Consider the following 20,420-nt stretch of genomic DNA (forward strand, 5'->3'; position numbering starts at 1 on the left):
TATCCCCTAATCCATATAAGGTGTCGGGGTAGGCTCTCAACTCTTTTTCATCTGACCCTAGCTTGTCGAAGGCGGGCTTGAAAAGGATGTCCGCCGAGCTTCCTTGGTCTACTAGGGTTCTGTGGAGATGGGCATTGGCTAGGATCATAGTTATCACCACGGGATCATCATGCCCGGGAATTATCCCTTGCCCATCTTCTTTTGTGAATGAGATAGTGGGGAAGTCGGGTGTCTCTTCCTCGACTTGATAGACTCTTTTGAGATGTCTTTTGCGAGAGGATTTAGTGAGGCCCCCTCCCGCAAATCCTCCCGAGATCATATGAATATGTCTCTCTGGAGTCTGCGGCGGTGGATCTCTTCTATCCATATCATCTCGCTTTCTTTTCCCGTGAGTGTCCGACCTTTCCATGAGATATCTATCAAGCCGACCTTCTCTAGCCAGCTTTTCTATCACATTTTTGAGGTCGTAACAATCGTTGGTGGAGTGACCATATACCTTATGGTACTCGCAGTAGTCGCTGCGGCTTCCCCCTTTTTTGTTTTTAATAGGTCTGGGGGGTGGCAGCCTTTCAGTGTGGCAAATCTCTCTGTACACATCCACTATAGAAGTTTTGAGAGGAGTATAAGAGTGATATTTTCTGGGTCTCTCGAGACCGAGTTCTTCCTTCTTCTTGACTTCCCTTTCCCTCTCCTTAGATGAGGGAGGGGGTCCAGGTCGCCAACTCAGGTCTCTTAATTTCGCATTCTCTTCCATGTTGATGTACTTTTCGGCCCTTTCTTGTACATCACTTAGAGAAACGGGGTGCCTTTTAGATATGGACTGTGAGAAGGGACCTTCTCTGAGCCCATTGACTAGCCCCATTATGACTGCCTCTGTGGGCAGGTCTTGGATCTCCAAACATGCCTTATTGAACCTTTCCATATAGGCTCGTAAAGATTCTCCGACCTCCTGTTTTATTCCCAGGAGGCTCGGTGCATGTTTTACTTTATCTTTCTGAATGGAGAACCTCATCAAAAACTTCCTTGAGAGGTCTTCAAAGCTAGTGATTGATCTCGGGGGGAGGCTATCGAACCACTTCATTGCTGCTTTCGATAAAGTGGTCGGGAAAGCTTTGCATCTCGTAGCGTCGGAGGCATCAGCTAGATACATCCGACTTTTGAAATTGCTTAGATGATGCTTCGGGTCTGTGGTCCCATCGTAGAGGTCCATATCAGGGCTTTTAAAGTTTCTCGGAACTTTTGCCCTCATTATGTCCTCGCTGAAAGGATCTTCACCCCCCGAGAGTTGATCTTCCTGATCGTCGCGAGAGTTGTGACCCTTGAGGGAGGATTCTAGCTGTAAGAGTTTTCTTTCTAACTCTTTTCGCCGCTCCATCTCCTCTTTAAGGTACCTTTCAGTTTCCTTCTGTTTCTCCCGCTCTTGCTCCAATTGTTCTAGGCGACTGTGGACTAATCCCATTAGTTCAGTTATGTGGGATGGTCCACCTTTTTCCGATTCTCTCTCGTCTGAGGGATTTGCCTTCGGGTTTTTTACCCCGGAGGTACCCTCTCTGTGCTGATCATTAACTTCTTGGTGGAGGGTTAAATTCACATTGTCGTTACCTGCGTTCAGATTCTCTTCTTCGGAATCCGTTTCCGCATGGACTTCCTCGTGGGATCTATCCGCCATCAATGGGTGATCTCTCGGGTCCCCGGCAACGGCGCCAATGTTACGGTGGGTAACCGGAGATTAATAAGATGGATGACGTTTGACGGCCCAAGTGTATGAAGGAGGAGAACTCCGGATGTATCTGCAACTCGGGAGGCTCCGTCCGACTTGCGCGCGTGAGTGAATGGGGGGTGGTACCTGCAAAGACACTCCGATGCCTAAGTTAGCAAGAGTGTGAGCAGGTCTAGAGAGTATTGGGCTTAGAGATACCTAAGGCGTGTCAGTGTACTTATAGTGGTGAGCCAATAACCACCGTTGGAGTAGTGCCGTATCTTTAGGATATTAACCGTCCCATTATCTTAGGGAGGTTAAGATATGGCTTTATGAAGTGGTTAGAGAGATTTTAGGGGCGGTTACTCATTTGAATGAGTGTTTATCTGCCAGCCAATCTCATAACCGACTTCTTTATACTAAGTCGTGGTTGACACCGACTTCTTAAGTGGAGGTCGGTGCTTTGCTAGGCTTAATCTATTGGATCAGGCCTTTTGGTTAGACCTGGGCCCTTAACATTGGGCCAGGGTATGAACACTAAGAAAATTTTATAAAAATCCAAAACAAAGAGTGAATCCTCATAAATAATGACTCTTAATTTATTTTGAAAATTATTTTTTTATAATTTATAAAAGAAAAAAAATCCGTGAGATGAGGTTCTACTCTTAAACTTTTATTAGTATGATAAGAAAAAGCGGTAAATATTGTTTTTATTTCTAAAGTTTAGGATCAAAATCAAATTCATCCCAACGTTATTTAGGATTTAATATCATCCATAATATTTTATTTCATATTAAAAGAAATGACATTTACACTACCACCTTTTGTATATATTTATTTGGGCAAGTTACTTAAATAAATAGAATAGAGAAAACGTTTACCCAAATGTGCAAAACTGATTCTTGTTACCTACATGTGCAAAAAGCCATTTCTATGTAATCCGTGGCAACCCACCATGGTTTCAAAACGTGCATAAACCGTGGCAGGTCCTAGCGGATTATGGCCAAAAGATATAGAGTGTAAACCGTGGTAGGTCACCACGGTTTACTAAGGAGAGATGGCGTGCATAAACCGTGGAGAGTCACCACGGTTTATGAAGAAACTTGTTTGCACATAAAACCTTGTGGGTCACCACGGTTTATGTGTGGTAAATAATGGCCAGAAAATCTTGTTAATTTTATGTCCAATAGAAAATGAATTTATTAGCACAATAAATTTATTAGCAGAATCTTAAATTATGTCTTATCAACAACAGCTTTTTATAATAGAAAGAGTACAATAAAAAAAATCAGATAATACTAAGAAAATAGTTTTTATAGTGCTTAAAAAATTGATGTCTATTTACTAAAAAATAAAAAATTAATATTTAATTTAAAATGATGAAATTTAATAAATTTAAAATATTTAAAATTTGTTATGTAAAATAAATTAGAAAAAAATTAGACTCCAATAATAAACACCATGAAATTTTTGGATTTTTTTCTATTATAAAATAAAAAAATATTTTTAAAAATAAATTACACTAACATTAATGTTTGGAATCTGTGTTTTTATTTTTTATTTTGAGTTTTTATGAAGTTTTCAAAATCTTAGGCGAACTTATAAAAACTACTCAAAAGCTCGTTTAAGTTTAAGGTGACCTCTCTCATTATATTCATCTTTATTTTTTTATTTATAAAATAAAGATTTATTACACTATAACATATTAATGAGTACAATAAAATAATTACTTGTTAATATTGGTATATTAATATTCATTAACATGCTTATTGATTAAATCTTTTATATAGATTTAATAAATTCACATATAAGTGTATATTGATACATTAGTATTTGTTAAATTTAAAATAAAAAATATTTATTATATTATAAGAATATTAATGAGTACTCTAAAAAATATTAATAAGTAATTATTTTATTATGTTCATTAATATTTTTTATAGTATAATAAATATTTAAATATAGTGTAAAATGAAAAATAGGGATAAACATAATGAAAAACTAATTGATAATACATGTAAAAATTTTATAGTATATATTAGTCAATAATACATAAAGAGAACGAAAAATTTTTATTATAAATATTCAATAGAAATAGATGATTTTTTTTTCTTTATAAAATGTACTATATAGTGTGTATTTATTAGGCTGCCTTTGTTTTCAACAACAAAATAGGATAAGACACTGAAAATAGGCAGGACAAGACACTGATGGATAGAGACACAAAATTTTGTGTTCTTGTAATTCTGCTTGGTGATAAACTAGAACAAATTATGAAAATCTAATTTATTCTCATTTTTTTCATTAAAAAAATTTGAGATGAAAATAATAAAAAATATAATTATAAAAAATTAACAAGAATAATAAAAAAAAATAAAAAATAAGTTGTGTCTCTTGGACATAAAATTAACAAGGTTTTCTGGCCATTATTTACCACACATAAACCGTGGTGACCCACAAGGTTTTATGTGCAAACAAGTTTCTTCATAAACCGTGGTGACTCTCCACGGTTTATGCACGCCATCTCTCCTTAGTAAACCGTGGTGACCTACCACGGTTTACATTCTATATCTTTTGGCCATAATCCGCTAGGACCTGCCACGGTTTATGCACGTTTTGAAACCGTGGTAGGTTGCCACGGATTACATAGAAATGGCTTTTTGCACATGCAGGTAACAAGAATCAGTTTTGCACATTTGGGTAAACGTTTTCTCTATTCTATTTATTTAACTAAATTGCCCTATTTATTTTGTATATATTCTTTTTATATTTTTTATAGTATAATATATAATTCTTTTATATTTTTTACTTTTTGTTAATCATTTTTAATACATATAAGAGATATATAGATAGTATATTTTTTCTGTTAGAGTCTTCTATTTGTTTCTGTTTCCTGAGATATATAAAATATACTCTTCTCTACAACATTCTTTACATTTAGCTTTTGAGAAGGAAACAAAATGCTTTTAGGTAGAAACTATTTCCATCTTGTTGGTCATACATGTTAGCCTAAAATAATATTAATTCAGTTTCTTAAACCTGAAATTTTGGTTTCACCAGCCACATTTTGCATGGTAATCAGCATATCTGCCTCTGCTTAATTCTTAATCATGCTTCTAATTTTCCTTGCTGATTTGGAGGTACACCATTCCTCTTCTCTTTGGTATATGGAACCTCAACAATGGAATTTACCTCCCTTGCTGCTACAATATCTTCTCTTAAATCTTCTGCCACCTTTTCCAAAGAGTAACTGAAAACTAAACAATAAAAAACAGCCATTGCTATGAAAGTTTACCATCATAAATTCAAATGAATCATAGGTGACTATGACCATGAAGCATGAAAATTCTAATGCTTGTCAAGGAAATCTAAATGCAACAAACTAACTTGTGTTCAGCAGCTTCACCACATGTCATGCAGTAATTTAGAGCCTCACAAAAGCCTCTATTCCCACATGTTATCTAAGATTATGTAAATGGAGTGGTCAAACTAGTTTGACTAAAGGATTCTCTAATGTCAAGTAAACTGGTGTCAACTTGAATAAAAGAAATAGAAAATTATAGAAATTAAGTGATAATTCTCAAATTCTCTATCTCATCATGTTGAATATATAGACGCATAACAGTTTGGTGTGCCCTGTACAATTGTAATTTGAAGTGAGAATTTCATTATCTGTTCTGAGCTAGTTACAAAACCTTAGAATATAATTTGACTGCTCATAAAATGTTGGAAACAATATCCATTGTATTAATGATGTAATCGTTACTCTTTTGAGATATATAAACCAGGGGACTGAAACATCAATTTTGACCAACATGTGATTAAACACAATCTTGTGTCAGAAACAAAAAATAATTGGTTGCTGGTTTCAACTAGATTTTGTTATTAAACAAGAAAACAAGCACTTTTCTTATGTCTGAAAGAAGTACAAGGCACATCATCATCATTTGGAATCCTCAAAACATGAAATGCTTTCTCACATCATATATCAATGATCTAAAAAATAATCTGCACTAAAAATGTACAAAGAAAAAAAAGAGAATCCTAGTAAAACTGGCTCCTAGGAGTCAAATAAGGAGCATCATCAGAACTTAACCAATCCCCAACAACAGCATTCTGTGTCTCTGGTGTATCATTTGGACAAACAGGCCTAATTCTCACCCTAGGCTTAGTCAATGGCAATGATGGAAGTGGCGCTTCTTTCTTGAGAATTCTAGCTGCATCTCTCACCCTTGGCCTCTTCTCATAATCAGGATGAACACAAACAAGCCCCACCAACAGCATCCTCTCCATCTCTAGTACATCAAAGTTACCCTTCAATCTTGGATCAGCAGCATCAATGAGCCTGTTCTTCTCCCACAATCCCCACACGAAATCCGCAACCACGGTTCCATCATCCTCCACTGGCTTCCTCCCTGTAGCCACCTCCAACACCACCACACCAAAGCTGTAAACATCAGTCTTCACTGTCGGAACGCCGGAGTACACGTATTCTGGTGCAAGGTAGCCCATTGTTCCTGCTGGTATAGTAGCATCCCTTGTGCTAGAACTATGCTCATACACTTCAGCAAGTCCAAAATCCCCAAGCTTAGCATTGAACTCTGCATCAAGCATTATGTTGCAAGTCTTCACATCTCTATGAATGATTTGCCTCTCACATTCTTCATGGAGATAGGTAAGAGCAGAAGCAACTCCGAGAACTATATTAACCCTTTGTTTCCATGTTAAGACAATTGAAGAATTGAAGTTCCTATGAAGAACCTTGTTGAGGCTGCCATTTGGTAAGTACTCATAAACCAAAAGCAGCTCATTGCCCTCACAGCACCAACCCTTAAGCTGAACCAAATTCTTGTGCCTCAAGTAACTCACCATGGTGGCAAATTCAGTGGCGAAAGGATTGTGCAAACAATCCAAACCATCAACATTGGCAAACCTCTTCACTGCAACATCTCCACCACATTGAAGTGACCCTTTGTAAACCTTTGCTGAAGCACCTTCCCCAACAAGCCTATCACGATTAAACCCCATTGTAGCAGATTTGATCTCAGAAAGTGACAATCTCATAGGCACTTTACTTGTCTGAAACCTACAATTTTTCTTTCCAGTACCATTATTTTTCTTCTTTGACAAGAAAATTGAGATAACAAAACCTGCAGCCACTACAGAAACCAGAAATGCAGTTATCCCTCCCAATCCAAGAGCCATCTCACCAATCTTCTGCTGCCTCCGACGCGTGCCGTTTCGCCGAATGGACGAGGCAGAATCCAAATCACCTTCCCCTGGATAACAAAAGATACAGTTCCCTTCTTCAATGGTATCCATAGGAGTAACCTCTTCACGAGAGCCATAATCCAAAGTCTTGAATTGCCAATGATCAATAACATGAATACCGGAACCTCCACCATTGGAAGCAGAGAATCCAACATGCATGAACTCCTTGAGTTGCTCAGAAAGATCCACCTGGGAAGCAAGAATAGGAGTTGGAGGCCTAGTTGAAGAATAAGAAACCCAAACACGAACCATCTTCATGGAATCCCTATACTCAATCCACGCATTGATGACTTTCCCGCTCCTGAGGTCAACGCCGCGAGACAGAGCATCAACAGAGGCAAAAGAAACGACGGTGCTGAGATCAATTCCGATGTGATTGGCGTTGATGTCGCCGAGCGAAGGGTCGAAGCTCGTGTCGAATTCGACGGCGAAGAAAGAGTCTTGGTGCTGTGGTTGGTCGAGAATGGCTGCAGGGAGGCCCAAGTAACCGCGAGAGAGGGTTCCGAAGTCGGTGTTGGAGGAAATGAGGAAGGCGATGCCGTCGGCGTTGGGGCAAGAAGGGGAGGAGGCGATGGAGAATGAGAAGCGGCACGTGAATGAAGCAGTTGAGTTTGTTTGGGGATCAAGAAACCGAATAGGGTAAACATAGAAAGCTCTTCCAACACCTGAACTCGAAGATGAAGATGAAGAAGAAGAAGACGAAGAAGAAGAAGAAGAAGAAGATTCGGAGCAAGAGAGTTGGTCGGTGGTGAGGGTGATGGAGTGGTCGGTGAAGAAGGCGTCGCCGTAGAGAGTGACGTTTTCTGAAGGAGAGAAAGGGGAAGAGAGGGTGGTGGTGGAGGGGAGGAAGAAATGGAGGCATAAGAGGAACAAAGAGTGAAACCTCCACCGCATTGTATGACAGAGAAAGAGAGAGAGAGTCTTGAAGGAGCTTAGCTTAGATTTGAAAATGGCGGCAATTAAGTTTGTGTTTTCAAGAATTGGCTGCCATGCATGGTGGCAGTGATACAGTTACAATGGTGGTTGTCGTAACTCGTAACCATCAGAGAATGGCACAATGCTGCGGGGTTTCAGCGAAACCCTTTTTTTTTTTTCCCTCTCTGGGCCTACCGTTTTTTTTAACTCGGTGTCAACTTCAAAGCCCGATGATTTTACTATTTGACCCTTACAGTTATACTAACAAACTAGTGCGCGCGTGTTCTACCAACTTTTCAAACTGTCAGGAGCCAGAGCTCTATGACTATGCTTTTGTTTGTGTGTAATTAGTAGTTCTTCGGTAAAAAACTGGAAAAAAAAAAAAAATTAAGGTGTTTAGGGCACAGTGAAATTTCTCAACCTTGAAAGGACAATTGTACATAATTGAATCGGGTAGCGGAGGATCAGACACTCATTCATGGTGAATGGTGCAGTTATCTATTTTTACAAGTGAGTTCATTTCAAGTTCAATATGCATTTCAGTCTTGCACTGATGGTGGAATTTGAGTATGCTCACCAATGAAATCTAAGAATAGAATTATAATTTATCCTGACATTTTTTCCAACGTGTGCCGCGTGTACACCATTAGCATTCGATTTTGATGTTTTGTCGATACAAATATCCCAGCCAAACACAACCATAGAATTCTGATCCTAAAAGCCTTCAGATTAGAAAGTCCAAGTTCAAGTCCACTCCTAAAAGTATAGTCGTTACTGGCGCGTAATGACTAATTAATGAGTGATTACACAATAGAGAGAGAAGAGGGAAGTGAACAGAAGAATTGTGTGGGATAAGTTGTTTAGCTTTTCTAAGAATTGAAGGTTATACAATTATACTGTTGTTGGGCTGAATACATAATGGGTGGTTATATCCTGAAATTGCTTGTTTTGTTGGTAATGCTATGGCATTTAGGATCCAACCATGCAGCAACAGAGGGTGGAGAAAAGAAGTGCAAAGAGAGGGAGAGACTTGCTCTGCTCAACTTCAAACAAGGCCTCCATGATAACTATGGCATTTTGTCTTCATGGAAGGACGAGAATGATTGCTGCAAATGGAAGGGGATTCGTTGCAACCATGAAACTGGGTACGTTGAGAGGCTTGATCTTCACTGCTCTGAAGCACAATACTACTTGAGCGGTGAAATCAGCCCTTCCTTGACTGACCTCCAACACTTGTCGTATCTAGACCTCACTTGCTTATCAAATAACGCCACTACTCACATCCCACCATTCTTGGGTTCTTTCCCAAATCTATGCTATCTCAATCTCTCTTCTTTCTCCAATTATGTTCTTAGAAAACCTTATTTTGAGGGAGAGATCCCATCACAGTTGGGAAATCTCTCGCAACTGCAGTATCTTGATCTTAGCTTCAATCTTCTTGATGGAGCAATCCCTTCTCAACTTGGAAGTCTCTCACAGCTACAGCATCTTGATCTTCGTAGCAATCAACTTAGAGGAGTGATCCCCTACCAACTTGGGAATCTTTCCCAACTGCAGCATCTTGATCTTAGTCTCAACCGACTTGGAGGAGTGATCCCCCACCAACTTGGGAATCTTTTCCAGCTGCAGCATCTTGATCTTCGCTACAATCAGAACCTCAATGTTCATGGTAAAAATCATGGCAGTATTCAGTGGCTGTCAAATCTCTCCTCTCTAACAAGCCTTGACTTGAGTGATGTCCTTAATCTCAATGATTCTTCTCTACACTCACTCCAGTTCCTTGGAAAGCTTCCAAGTCTAAAAGAACTGAGGCTAAGCAGGTGTGGCCTTTCTGATTCTCATTTTCTTCCATTGTCTGATTCCAGTTTGAATTTCTCTAGTTCCCTTTCTATACTTGATCTGTCTGGGAATTATTTGACATCACAAACTATATTTCATTGGGTGTTTAACTTCACCTCTAATCTCCAAGTGCTTGACCTTTCCGACAACATCTTAAGAGGCACCTTTCCTGATGATTTTGGCAGCATAATGCATTCGCTTGAAAGTATTAAACTCTCATACAACAATCTAGAAGGCCCTGTTCCAAAATCCTTGGGGAATATATGCACCTTGCAATCATTTTCTGCTTTCAACAATAACTTGACTGGGGATCTTTCGAGTTTTATTCACAACTCTTCAAGATGCACCAGTAGCTCGTTACAAAGTGTGGATTTATCGAGAAATAAAATTCATGGCATGTCGCCTGACATTTCAAACATCTCGTCTTTGAAAGAGTTATGGCTTTCAGATAATGAATTGCATGGAGAAATACCTACAAGCCTGGGATTGCTTACTGAGTTGGAGTATTTGTTTCTTGATGGAAATTCTCTTGAAGGTGTCATCACTGAATCCCATTTCACTAACCTCTCCAAATTGAAATACTTTGACATAGCAGGTAGCTCGTTGACTATCAAGATTAGTGCCCGCTGGGTTCCACCTTTCCAAATACAAAGTTTGATTATACCAGGTTGCACGGTAGATTCTAATTTTCCACATTGGCTCAAGAATCAAAATGAATTCTACTGGCTTGATATTGCAAATCTCAAGAATCTGGATTCTGTGCCGAACTGGTTGTGGGGAAAATTGCTGACATTGGATGTATTCAATATTTCAGGGAACAATCTAACTGGTACAATTCCAAATCTCCCAATTGAGTTATCTTACCCAGAAATAGATTTGACTTCAAATCAATTTGAGGGTTCCATTCCACAGTTTTGGTTGCACGCAGGTGCCTTGTATCTATCCAACAATAGATTTTCAAGTATAGTATCATTTGTTTGCGGCAATAACACAGCCATGCATTATTTGGGGATTTTGGATTTGTCAAACAATCAATTGAAGGGTGAGTTGCCTGATTGTTGGAATAATTTAAACTCACTACAATTTCTTGACCTGAGCAATAACAAACTTGAAGGAAAGATTCCTTTCTCATTGGGTGTCTTAACAAACTTGGAGGCTTTGATTTTAAGAAACAACAATTTCACTGGAAAATTACCTTCTTCCTTGAAGAATTGCTCCCAGTTGGCCTGGTTGGACCTGGGACAAAATGAGTTTCATGGTCCAATTCCATTATGGATAGGAGAAAACTTAAAACAGTTAGTAATCCTAAGCTTAAAATTCAATTACTTTAATGGAAGTTTACCTTCAAATCTGTGTTTGTTAACAAAGCTTCAAGTCTTGGATCTCTCGCAAAATAGACTATCAAGAGGGATTCCAACATGCATAAAGAATTTCACTGCAATGACTCAAGATGCTAGAAGCTCAAATGAACCAATGAGTCATTCGTATCTCTACAAAGTTGGAGTAAATACCTATTTGGTTGGACAATATAATTTGTACCTGTTTTTAACATGGAAAAACGCATATCGTTCCTTCAAAAATGCAGATATGCTTCTAACAGGCATTGACCTCTCAAGTAATCATCTCACAGGCGAAATACCAAAGGAAATTGAGTTGTTATTTGGGTTGGTTTTATTGAACTTATCAAGGAACAGTCTCAATGGGGAAATCATCTCTAACATTGGGAACTTACAATTACTAGAGTTTCTTGATTTGTCAAGAAATCATTTGTCAGGCAAAATTCCTTCAAGTCTCTCCAAAATTGATCGTCTTACTATGTTAGACTTGTCAAACAATGATCTTGATGGCAAAATTCCAATTGGAACGCAACTGCAGAGTTTCGATCCTTCAGCTTACGAAGGAAATCCCAATCTGTGTGGAGAACCTCTTAACAAGAAATGTGAAGAAGAAACCACAGAAGATGAGAGGCCGGTAGCACAAGTGAGTGATGAGAATTCAATATTCTTGGAGGCATTATACATGAGCATGGGGATAGGGTTCTTCACAGGCTTTTGTGGCTTCATAGTTTCAGTATTATTCATCTCCTCTTGCAGAGAACCCTACTCCACGTTCTTGAATAGTTTGGTCACCAGAATCTATGGCTAGAGGATGAACAGGTAGATTTCTTTCCTCAATTGAAATTGGACTTATTCTCAAACACTGTTCCATGTACTGAAATTGAAATTTCTTGCAGGATCTCCTACTTTTGCTTGCGTTATGGCCTTATGGGGAGTGACACTGCATCTTCTACTGTTATCAATAAACCCAATCGAATAATTTGGTTCCCACCACGCTTTCGTTGAACCTTTACTTACTAGTAGTATGAATGCAACTTTTGCTGTAACAAACTTGTTAATGTTCATTAATGTGTTTTGAGTATTATATGTTGCATCTTTTCGAAGTTCTCAGATTATCAGAATTAATAGTTTTGTTTTGAGTATTGTTGCGGCCCAGCCCAGCTGGCCTTTTGGCCGACCCGACCCAGCTCGAGAATACGGGCAACAAAGGCGCTGCTCACCCGGCCCCTACCCGGACACCTCCTGAGAGCCAGCTGTGGACAGCTGGAGATTAGGAAGGTTCCTGGAAAGTGGATCTGCCCTCGTGGGACCTACCTCACTGACATGGTATAAAAGAGGAGGTACGTCACCATACTTTCAGCTCTCACATCACCTACACACTCTACTGACTTGAGCGTCGAAGTGTCTTTGCAGGTGACACTCCCTCTCCACACGAGGTATTCGGGAAGTCGGCCGCTCCAGCCTCCATCTCCACGACCCGGAATCAGGCGGAAACCCACTCTAACATCCACAGGATCTCCCCGAACCGTCCGGTACGCGAGCTAACGAACAAGTATCATATCGTATGACAGAGAAGGAGAGATTCTTGGAGCAGCTTAGCTTAGCTTCAACCTTACGAAAATCTATCTATTCTTAATTCTTAATATATTAAAAATAGATGGATAATTTTACCCACATTACTTTTAAGATATTTTTCTCTTCCTACTAATGTCACGTCAGCAACATCGCTTACTTGACAAAAATTTAGAATCAACCACTCAGTTTTTGTCAAATCAACTATTATTTCTAAATCAACAAAAAAAAGTACACTAAAAAATATACAAATAATAGAAATATATGCAAATTAGGCTGCAAAATTACTAATGAAAATAATTAGAAATTAATAGTCTAACCAAATTTGTAACCTACAAGAATTCATATCCCTATATTTATTATATCTTACCGTTATAAACAATGTATTCTTAATAAAAATTCATATTACAAATGTCAAAATAATCTATTAATCATAATAAATTTTACGTTACAAATATTCAAATTTCATACTATCAGAACTACTTATATAAATCTCTTTTCAATATTTCTTCAAATAACATCAAATTTAGCACAAGAAATTTATTTTTGCACTACACAACATTTCAAACTTATTCAATTTTGAACATTTTCCAACATTATTTTAAATTTGCATCACTTGAGACATTGTCTGACGGAGTGGGTCAAAAAAATACTAACAGGTAATTTCACTTTATACTATTTAAATTATTCTTATTAAAAATAACTTATTCAAAAAAAAATCTACACATTTTTTCTTTTTATTGCAAATGTCATTGGAAAACTATATCAAGGGATTAAGGAGAAAGAAAACCATATAAATTCAAGACACATCTTTAGAAGAAGAACATACATGCAAAGATGGAACAAACAACATAATAGAAAGTGCATACAACCCAACAATTCATAAAGAACAGATCACAGGAACCTACGACACAAAAAAGAAAGCAACAACTCTAACAATAACAAATAAAGAAAAAAAAGATGAGCGCTAAATAAAAAAACTAAATCCATCAACTAAAATAAATGCAAAAATCAAACCACAAAAAAAAATATCACTTTGTATAACTCCAACATCGAATCTTTTGTACTACAAATTATTTTAAACAAAACATCTTTTAAATTTAACTTTAGTTTACACATATTTAATTTAATTTTACAAAATATAATCATTTTTAATATTTATTATATTCTATCATTAATTAATTTACCGTCCGTGCATTGAGCAGGTTTCATTCAAATTTTCGTTGAAAGTTGATAGGCTAACAGTAATAACAGAATGGTAGGGGCTGATTCGTAACCGTTTGTGGCTTGGAACAAATATATTGTGGACAAGTCAAAAGGGATTGGTTTCATTCAACTTATCAAGGAACAATCTCAACGGGGATTCAAATTGACTAATAATGATCTTGATGCAAAATTTGCATTGGAAGCTGGAACACAACTGCAGAGTTTCATTGCTTGCTTCGGCTTCATGAAACATGATTTTGGGAAAAAGTTGAACATGCACTAACAATACAATCTAATCAAACTTGTTTATAGTAGTATAATATTTTTTTTTCTAAAATGTTAAAATACGTATATTTAGACACTGATTAGTGGTTAATTTTTTATTTACGTATACGCACATACACAATGAATTTTACAATCTAATCTCGACAGAGGTAGTGAAACTAATTTTGGTAGCTGTCAAATAATTAACTAATAATTAATTAGGTTAATTTAAGAATATGTAAATTACTAGCACTAGCTCATTTTTATATTGGTGATGTTTCATGGTTGGATAGTGACTACTACTTTGATCAAGTATACACGCCCATAATAGAACTAGCTAAGTAACTTCACATTAGCATGTATAATTGTATATATGATACGGTACGGAATAAAATGCATGATATAGGGATTATTGAGGCAGAAATGGTCCTCATTGGTAGGCACATTAAATCATATGTACATATATATTAAAGAGCAAGTAAGCTATATCACATGAAGACATCATGCAACACAACAAAATTTCATGCATTTTGAATATAAATTTGTCTTTCCTTATTCTTTGTCATCCCTTTGCTAATAAAGATCCAAATTAAAGAATAGGTAGTAAGAAAACTAACATAATAGACACAATAAACGCCTTTATATAAGTCAAATCTTCAACGTAAATAATCTCGGTCATGAAAGTTCTTGACCTAATAAGTAATAGCCGAATACTTGAGATAAGAATAATAGGGATATCAGAAGTCTAATGTAGTTTAAATAACTACATTATATACGAAAATATGTTGGACTGTTAGATATACATGTATTAATAAAAATAAAATAATTCCACAAAAACTTCCAAACTTTCAATATTAAGTTACTAACAAGTGTTTGGAAACACGATGAGTCGTGATCTGCTATAAGTTCTTTATCAAAGGGACAGTTAAAATGTTTAGCTTTTCTAAGAATTGAAGGTTATACAATTATACTGTTGTTGGCTTGAATACATAATGGGTGGCTATATCCTGAAACTGCTTGTTTTGTTGGTAATGCTATGGCATTTAAGATTCAACCATGCAGCAACAGAGGGTGGAGAAAAGAAGTGCAAAGAGAGGGAGAGACTTGCTCTGCTCAACTTCAAACAAGGCCTCCATGATAAGTATGGCATTTTGTCTTCATGGAAAGACGAGAATGATTGCTGCAAATGGAAGGGGATTCGATGCAACCATGACACTGGGTACGTTGAGAGGCTTGATCTTCACTGCTCTGAACCACAATACTACTTGAGCGGTGAAATTAGCCCTTCCTTGACTGACCTCCAACACTTGTCGTATCTTGACCTCACTTGCTTATCAAATAATGCCACTACTCACATCCCACCATTCTTGGGTTCTTTCCCAAATCTATGCTATCTTAATCTCTCTTCTGCTGCTTTCTCCGATTATGTTCTTGGAGAACCTTATTTTGAGGGAGAGATCCCATCACAGTTGGGAAATCTCTCGCAACTGCAGTATCTTGATCTTAGCTTCAATCTTCTTGATGGAGCAATCCCTTCTCAACTTGGAAGTCTCTCACAGCTACAGCATCTTGATCTTCGTAGCAATCAACTTAGAGGAGTGATCCCCTACCAACTTGGGAATCTTTCCCAACTGCAGCATCTTGATCTTAGTCTCAACCGACTTGGAGGAGTGATCCCCCACCAACTTGGGAATCTTTTCCAGCTGCAGCATCTTGATCTTCGCTACAATCAGAACCTCAATGTTCATGGTAAAAATCATGGCAGTATTCAGTGGCTGTCAAATCTCTCCTCTCTAACAAGCCTTGACTTGAGTGATGTCCTTAATCTCAATGATTCTTCTCTACACTCACTCCAGTTCCTTGGAAAGCTTCCAAGTCTAAAAGAACTGAGGCTAAGCAGGTGTGGCCTTTCTGATTCTCATTTTCTTCCATTGTCTGATTCCAGTTTGAATTTCTCTAGTTCCCTTTCTATACTTGATCTGTCTGGGAATTATTTGACATCACAAACTATATTTCATTGGGTGTTTAACTTCACCTCTAATCTCCAAGTGCTTGACCTTTCCGACAACATCTTAAGAGGCACCATTCCTGATGATTTTGGCAGCATAATGCATTCACTTGAAAGTATTGAACTCTCAAACAACAATCTAGAAGGTGCTGTTCCAAAATCCTTAGGGAATATATGCACCTTGCAATCATTTTCTGCTTTCAACAATAGCTTGACTGGGGATCTTTCGAGTTTTATTCACAACTCTTCAAGATGCACCAGTAGCTCGTTACAAAAAGTGGATTTATCGAGAAATAAAATTCATGGCATGCTGCCTGACATTTCAAACATCTCGTCTTTGAAAGAGTTATGGCTTTCAGATAATGAATTGCATGGAGAAATACCTACAAGCCTGGGATTGCTTACTGAGTTGGAGACTGTGCTTCTTAATGGAAATTCTCTTGAAGGTATCATCACTGAATCTCATTTCACTAACCTCTCCAAATTGAAATCCTTTGACATAGCAGGTAGCTCGTTGACTATCAAGATTAGTGCCCGCTGGGTTCCACCTTTCCAAATACGAAGTTTGATTATACCAGGTTGCACGGTAGATTCTAATTTTCCACATTGGCTCAAGAATCAAAATGAATTCAGCTGGCTTGATATTGCAAATCTCAGGAATCTGGATTCTGTGCCGAACTGGTTGTGGGGAAAATTGCTGACAATGAATAATTTCAATATTTCAGGGAACAATCTAAGTGGTACAATTCCAAATCTCCCAATTGAGTTATCTTACCCTCAAATAGATTTGACTTCAAATCAATTTGAGGGTTCCATTCCACGGTTTTGGTTGCAAGCAAGTGCCTTGTATCTATCCAACAATAGATTTTCAAATATAGTATCATTTGTTTGCGGCAATAACACAGCCATGAATTTGGGGATTTTGGATTTATCAAACAATCAATTGAAGGGTGAGTTGCCTGATTGTTGGAATAATTTAAACTCACTACAATTTCTTGACCTGAGCAATAACAAACTTGAAGGAAATATTCCTTTCTCATTGGGTGTCTTAACAAACTTGGAGGGTTTGATTTTAAGAAACAATAATTTCACTGGAAAATTACCTTCCTTGAAGAATTGCTCCCAGTTGACCTGGTTGGACCTGGGACAAAATGAGTTTTATGGTCCAATTCCATTATGGATAGGAGAAAGCTTAAAACAGTTAGTAATCCTAAGCTTAAGATTCAACTACTTCAATGGAAGCCTACCTTCAAGTCTGTGTTTGTTAACAAAGCTTCAAGTTTTGGATCTCTCGCAAAATAGATTATCAAGAGGGATTCCAACATGCATAAAGAATTTTACTGCAATGACTCAAGATGCTAGAAGCTCAAATGAACCAATGAATCATCAGTATGCATACAAAGTTGGAGTAGGTGTCTTTTTGGTTGGACAATATAATTTGTACCTGTTTTTAACATGGAAAAGCGCATATCGTTCCTTCAAAAATGCAGATATGCTTCTAACAGGAATTGACCTCTCAAGTAATCATCTCACAGGTGAAATACCGAAGGAAATTGAGTTGTTATTTGGATTGGTTTTATTGAACTTATCAAGGAACAGTCTCAATGGGGAAATCATCTCTAACATTGGGAACTTACAATCACTAGAGTTTCTTGATTTGTCAACAAATCATTTGTCCGGCAGAATCCCTTCAAGTCTCTCCAAAATTGATCGTCTTGCTATGTTAGACTTGTCAAACAATGATCTTGATGGCAAAATTCCAATTGGAACGCAACTGCAGAGTTTCGATCCTTCAGCTTACGAAGGAAATCCCAATCTGTGTGGAGAACCTCTTAACAAGAAATGTGAAGAAGAAACCACAGAAGATGAGAGGCCAGTAGCACAAGTGAGTGATGAGAATTCAATATTCTTGGAGGCATTATACATGAGCATGGGATTAGGGTTCTTCACAGGCTTCTGTGGCTTCATAGTTTCAGTATTGTTCATCTCCTCTTGCAGAGAACCCTACTCCACGTTCTTGAATAGTTTGGTCACCAGAATCTATGGCTAGAGGATGAACAGGTAGATTTCTTTCTTGTATTGAAAGTAGACTTATTCTCAAACACTTTTCCATGTACTGAAATTGAAATTTCTTGCAGGATCTCCTACTTTTGCATCTTCTACTGTAATCAATAAACCCAATGGAATAATTTGGTTCTCAGCATGCTGTTGTTGAACCTTTTTCTTACTAGTGGTATGAATGCATCTTTTGCTGTAATAAAATTGTTAATCTTAATGTGTTTTGAGTATTTTGAGTATTATATGTTGTATTTTTTTTCAAGTTCTCAGATTATCAGATATAGTAGTTCTGTTCTGCTCTGCTCTATTCTATTTTGTGTTTTGAGATCAATTCCCATGTGATGCGCACCCCTCAAGCTTCAAGAATTGTCTTTGAAACTTGATAGCTAACGATAATAACAGAATAGTGTGGGACTAATTCGAAACTTTGGGGGCTTGGACGAAATGGGCTTGGGCTCAACTTCAAAGCCCAGTATATTGTGGACAAGTGTAAAGGGTTATGAAGTAGTGAAACTAATTTAGTTAGCTGTCAAAAAATTAACTACTAATTAGCTAGGTCAAACTAACTTGGATTAGTTGAATAGTCAGTTTATTCGTCTGCTTAAACAAGTATCGGGGGTTTAAATTCTGCCTTGTGCATGCAGCAACTCATCATAAATGGAGTTCAGATTCGCGATGAATTAGTCTTTGGTATGTCAGGTTGGAGAATATCGCGAAAAAAAAAAACCAGGTCAAATCAGGATTATGTAAAATATTGATGATGTTTCGTGGTTGAGTAGTGACTACTACTTTGATCAAGTATACACGCGCATAATAATAGAACTAGTCAAGTAACATTCACATTAGCATGTATATATATGATATGACATGGAATAAAATGGACGATAGAGATTGAGGCAGAAATGGTCCTCATTGGTAGACAAATTAAATCATTCATATATATAAAGTAAAGAGCAATAAGCTATATCATATAAAGACATCAAGCAACACAACAAAATTTCATGCATCTTGAATATAAATTTGTCTTTCCTTGTTCTTTGTGTTATCTGTTTGCTAATAAAGATCCAAATCAAACAATAGGGAGTAAGAAAACTAACATAATGTATACAATAAACGCCTTTATATAATAAGTCAAATAGTCAATATCAATAATGACAAGAAAGTTCTTGGCCTAAAAAGTAATAGTTAACCTAATGCTTGAGATAACAACAATAATAATTCCACACACAAAAAAACTTTTAAACTTTCAATATTATGTTCCTAGCAAATGAATTACAAAAGATTAATGAATTGATCAGTTAATTTTCCAAAATGTTAACACTAATGAAAGCAAATTAAATCATTTGAGAGTAATATTGTAACACTTAAAATTCCAAGATGCAAGAGTCATTAACTCATTATTACTAAGTGAAAAAACAATAATGTGTGTTAGCTAACATATGACTTATTTGTAATTGAAGAAGCATAAACTACTTCTCATATTGGCACCGCCATGCAACCCTAATTTCATGTCCAATTGTTCTTCACCAAATCAAATAGCTCCCCAGATTTCAATGGGAGTTTCTGATAGTGGTGTGGAAATTGAGCAAGAAGCCCGGTTTGTTTAACCAAACCCATTTGAGAGTTGACATTTGTCTCCCTAACACGAAAACTTTAATATTATTTAACCACCTTTGACTTGCTTGCATTAGCGATTGAAAACATGGGTAGTTCTATATATTATATATATCCATTATTACTAATATTCTTAACTATTGTTCATTTCATAGTTAGAATCTTTGTCCTCCCTTAATGAAGGATAAGAAACGTTCTATGTTTTGAAATAATCTTAACAACAAGGTGAAAACTCAGATGCAGTCGACTTCATGTGAAGTTAATAGCTGAGAGCCGGTAGATAAAAATTTAGTCAAATCACTCAAATTATCTAATGACTCTCAACTATTAATTTCACGTGAAGTCGACTAAACCTGAATTTCCACCTAACAACAATTATGGAATGAAATATTCGGACAAGCAATAGTATTTCTCATAGCAAGATTAATTTTGTTGTTAAAAAAATTAAATGTATAAAAGTATATATTTTTATTAATAACTATTTTAGTATTTATTTTGGTGTTAAAAAAAGAAGGTACCATTATTTCTCAATTCTCATATAACTAGTGCTTCTCAATCATGTGCATTTGTCCATGAAATTGACCATTGTAATTGACGGGTTTCACATGGCTTCAAAGCTAGGTTTAAATTAAATTAA

The 20,420-nt window shown here is 36.9% G+C and overlaps 3 protein-coding genes across 8 annotated transcripts; 2 read left to right on the forward strand and 1 right to left on the reverse strand.

The window, feature by feature from the left end:
* Positions 1-5,675: 5,675 nt before the first annotated feature.
* Positions 5,676-7,864, reverse strand: LOC130950343 (L-type lectin-domain containing receptor kinase S.6). Its single transcript, XM_057878848.1, has one exon. It carries the CDS (start codon positions 7,862-7,864, stop codon positions 5,744-5,746), a length of 2,121 nt encoding a protein of 706 aa, XP_057734831.1. The 3' UTR covers positions 5,676-5,743.
* Positions 7,865-8,632: 768 nt separating this feature from the next.
* LOC130947708 (receptor-like protein EIX2) lies at positions 8,633-14,007 on the forward strand. Of its 6 annotated transcripts, XR_009072778.1 has the most exons (4): positions 8,633-11,880; positions 11,958-12,401; positions 12,475-12,593; positions 13,839-14,007. XR_009072778.1 is itself a non-coding variant. In XM_057876409.1 (3 exons), exons 1-2 carry the CDS (start codon positions 8,804-8,806, stop codon positions 11,867-11,869), a joined length of 2,967 nt encoding a protein of 988 aa, XP_057732392.1. In that variant the 5' UTR covers positions 8,633-8,803; the 3' UTR covers positions 11,870-11,880; positions 11,958-12,772. The 6 variants fall into 6 exon arrangements, 3 of the variants coding, with proteins under 3 accessions (XP_057732392.1, XP_057732393.1, XP_057732394.1); XR_009072777.1 differs by having other exon boundaries at positions 11,958-12,593; XR_009072776.1 differs by lacking the exon at positions 13,839-14,007 and having other exon boundaries at positions 12,475-12,771.
* A 990-nt stretch (positions 14,008-14,997) lies between these two features.
* LOC130948233 (receptor-like protein EIX1) lies at positions 14,998-18,363 on the forward strand. The gene is made up of 2 exons (XM_057876945.1): positions 14,998-18,172; positions 18,250-18,363. Exon 1 carries the CDS (start codon positions 15,096-15,098, stop codon positions 18,159-18,161), a length of 3,066 nt encoding a protein of 1,021 aa, XP_057732928.1. The 5' UTR covers positions 14,998-15,095; the 3' UTR covers positions 18,162-18,172; positions 18,250-18,363.
* Positions 18,364-20,420: the final 2,057 nt, after the last annotated feature.

This window comes from Arachis stenosperma, chromosome 9 (assembly GCF_014773155.1).
Source record: "Arachis stenosperma cultivar V10309 chromosome 9, arast.V10309.gnm1.PFL2, whole genome shotgun sequence".
NCBI lineage: Eukaryota > Viridiplantae > Streptophyta > Magnoliopsida > Fabales > Fabaceae > Arachis > Arachis stenosperma.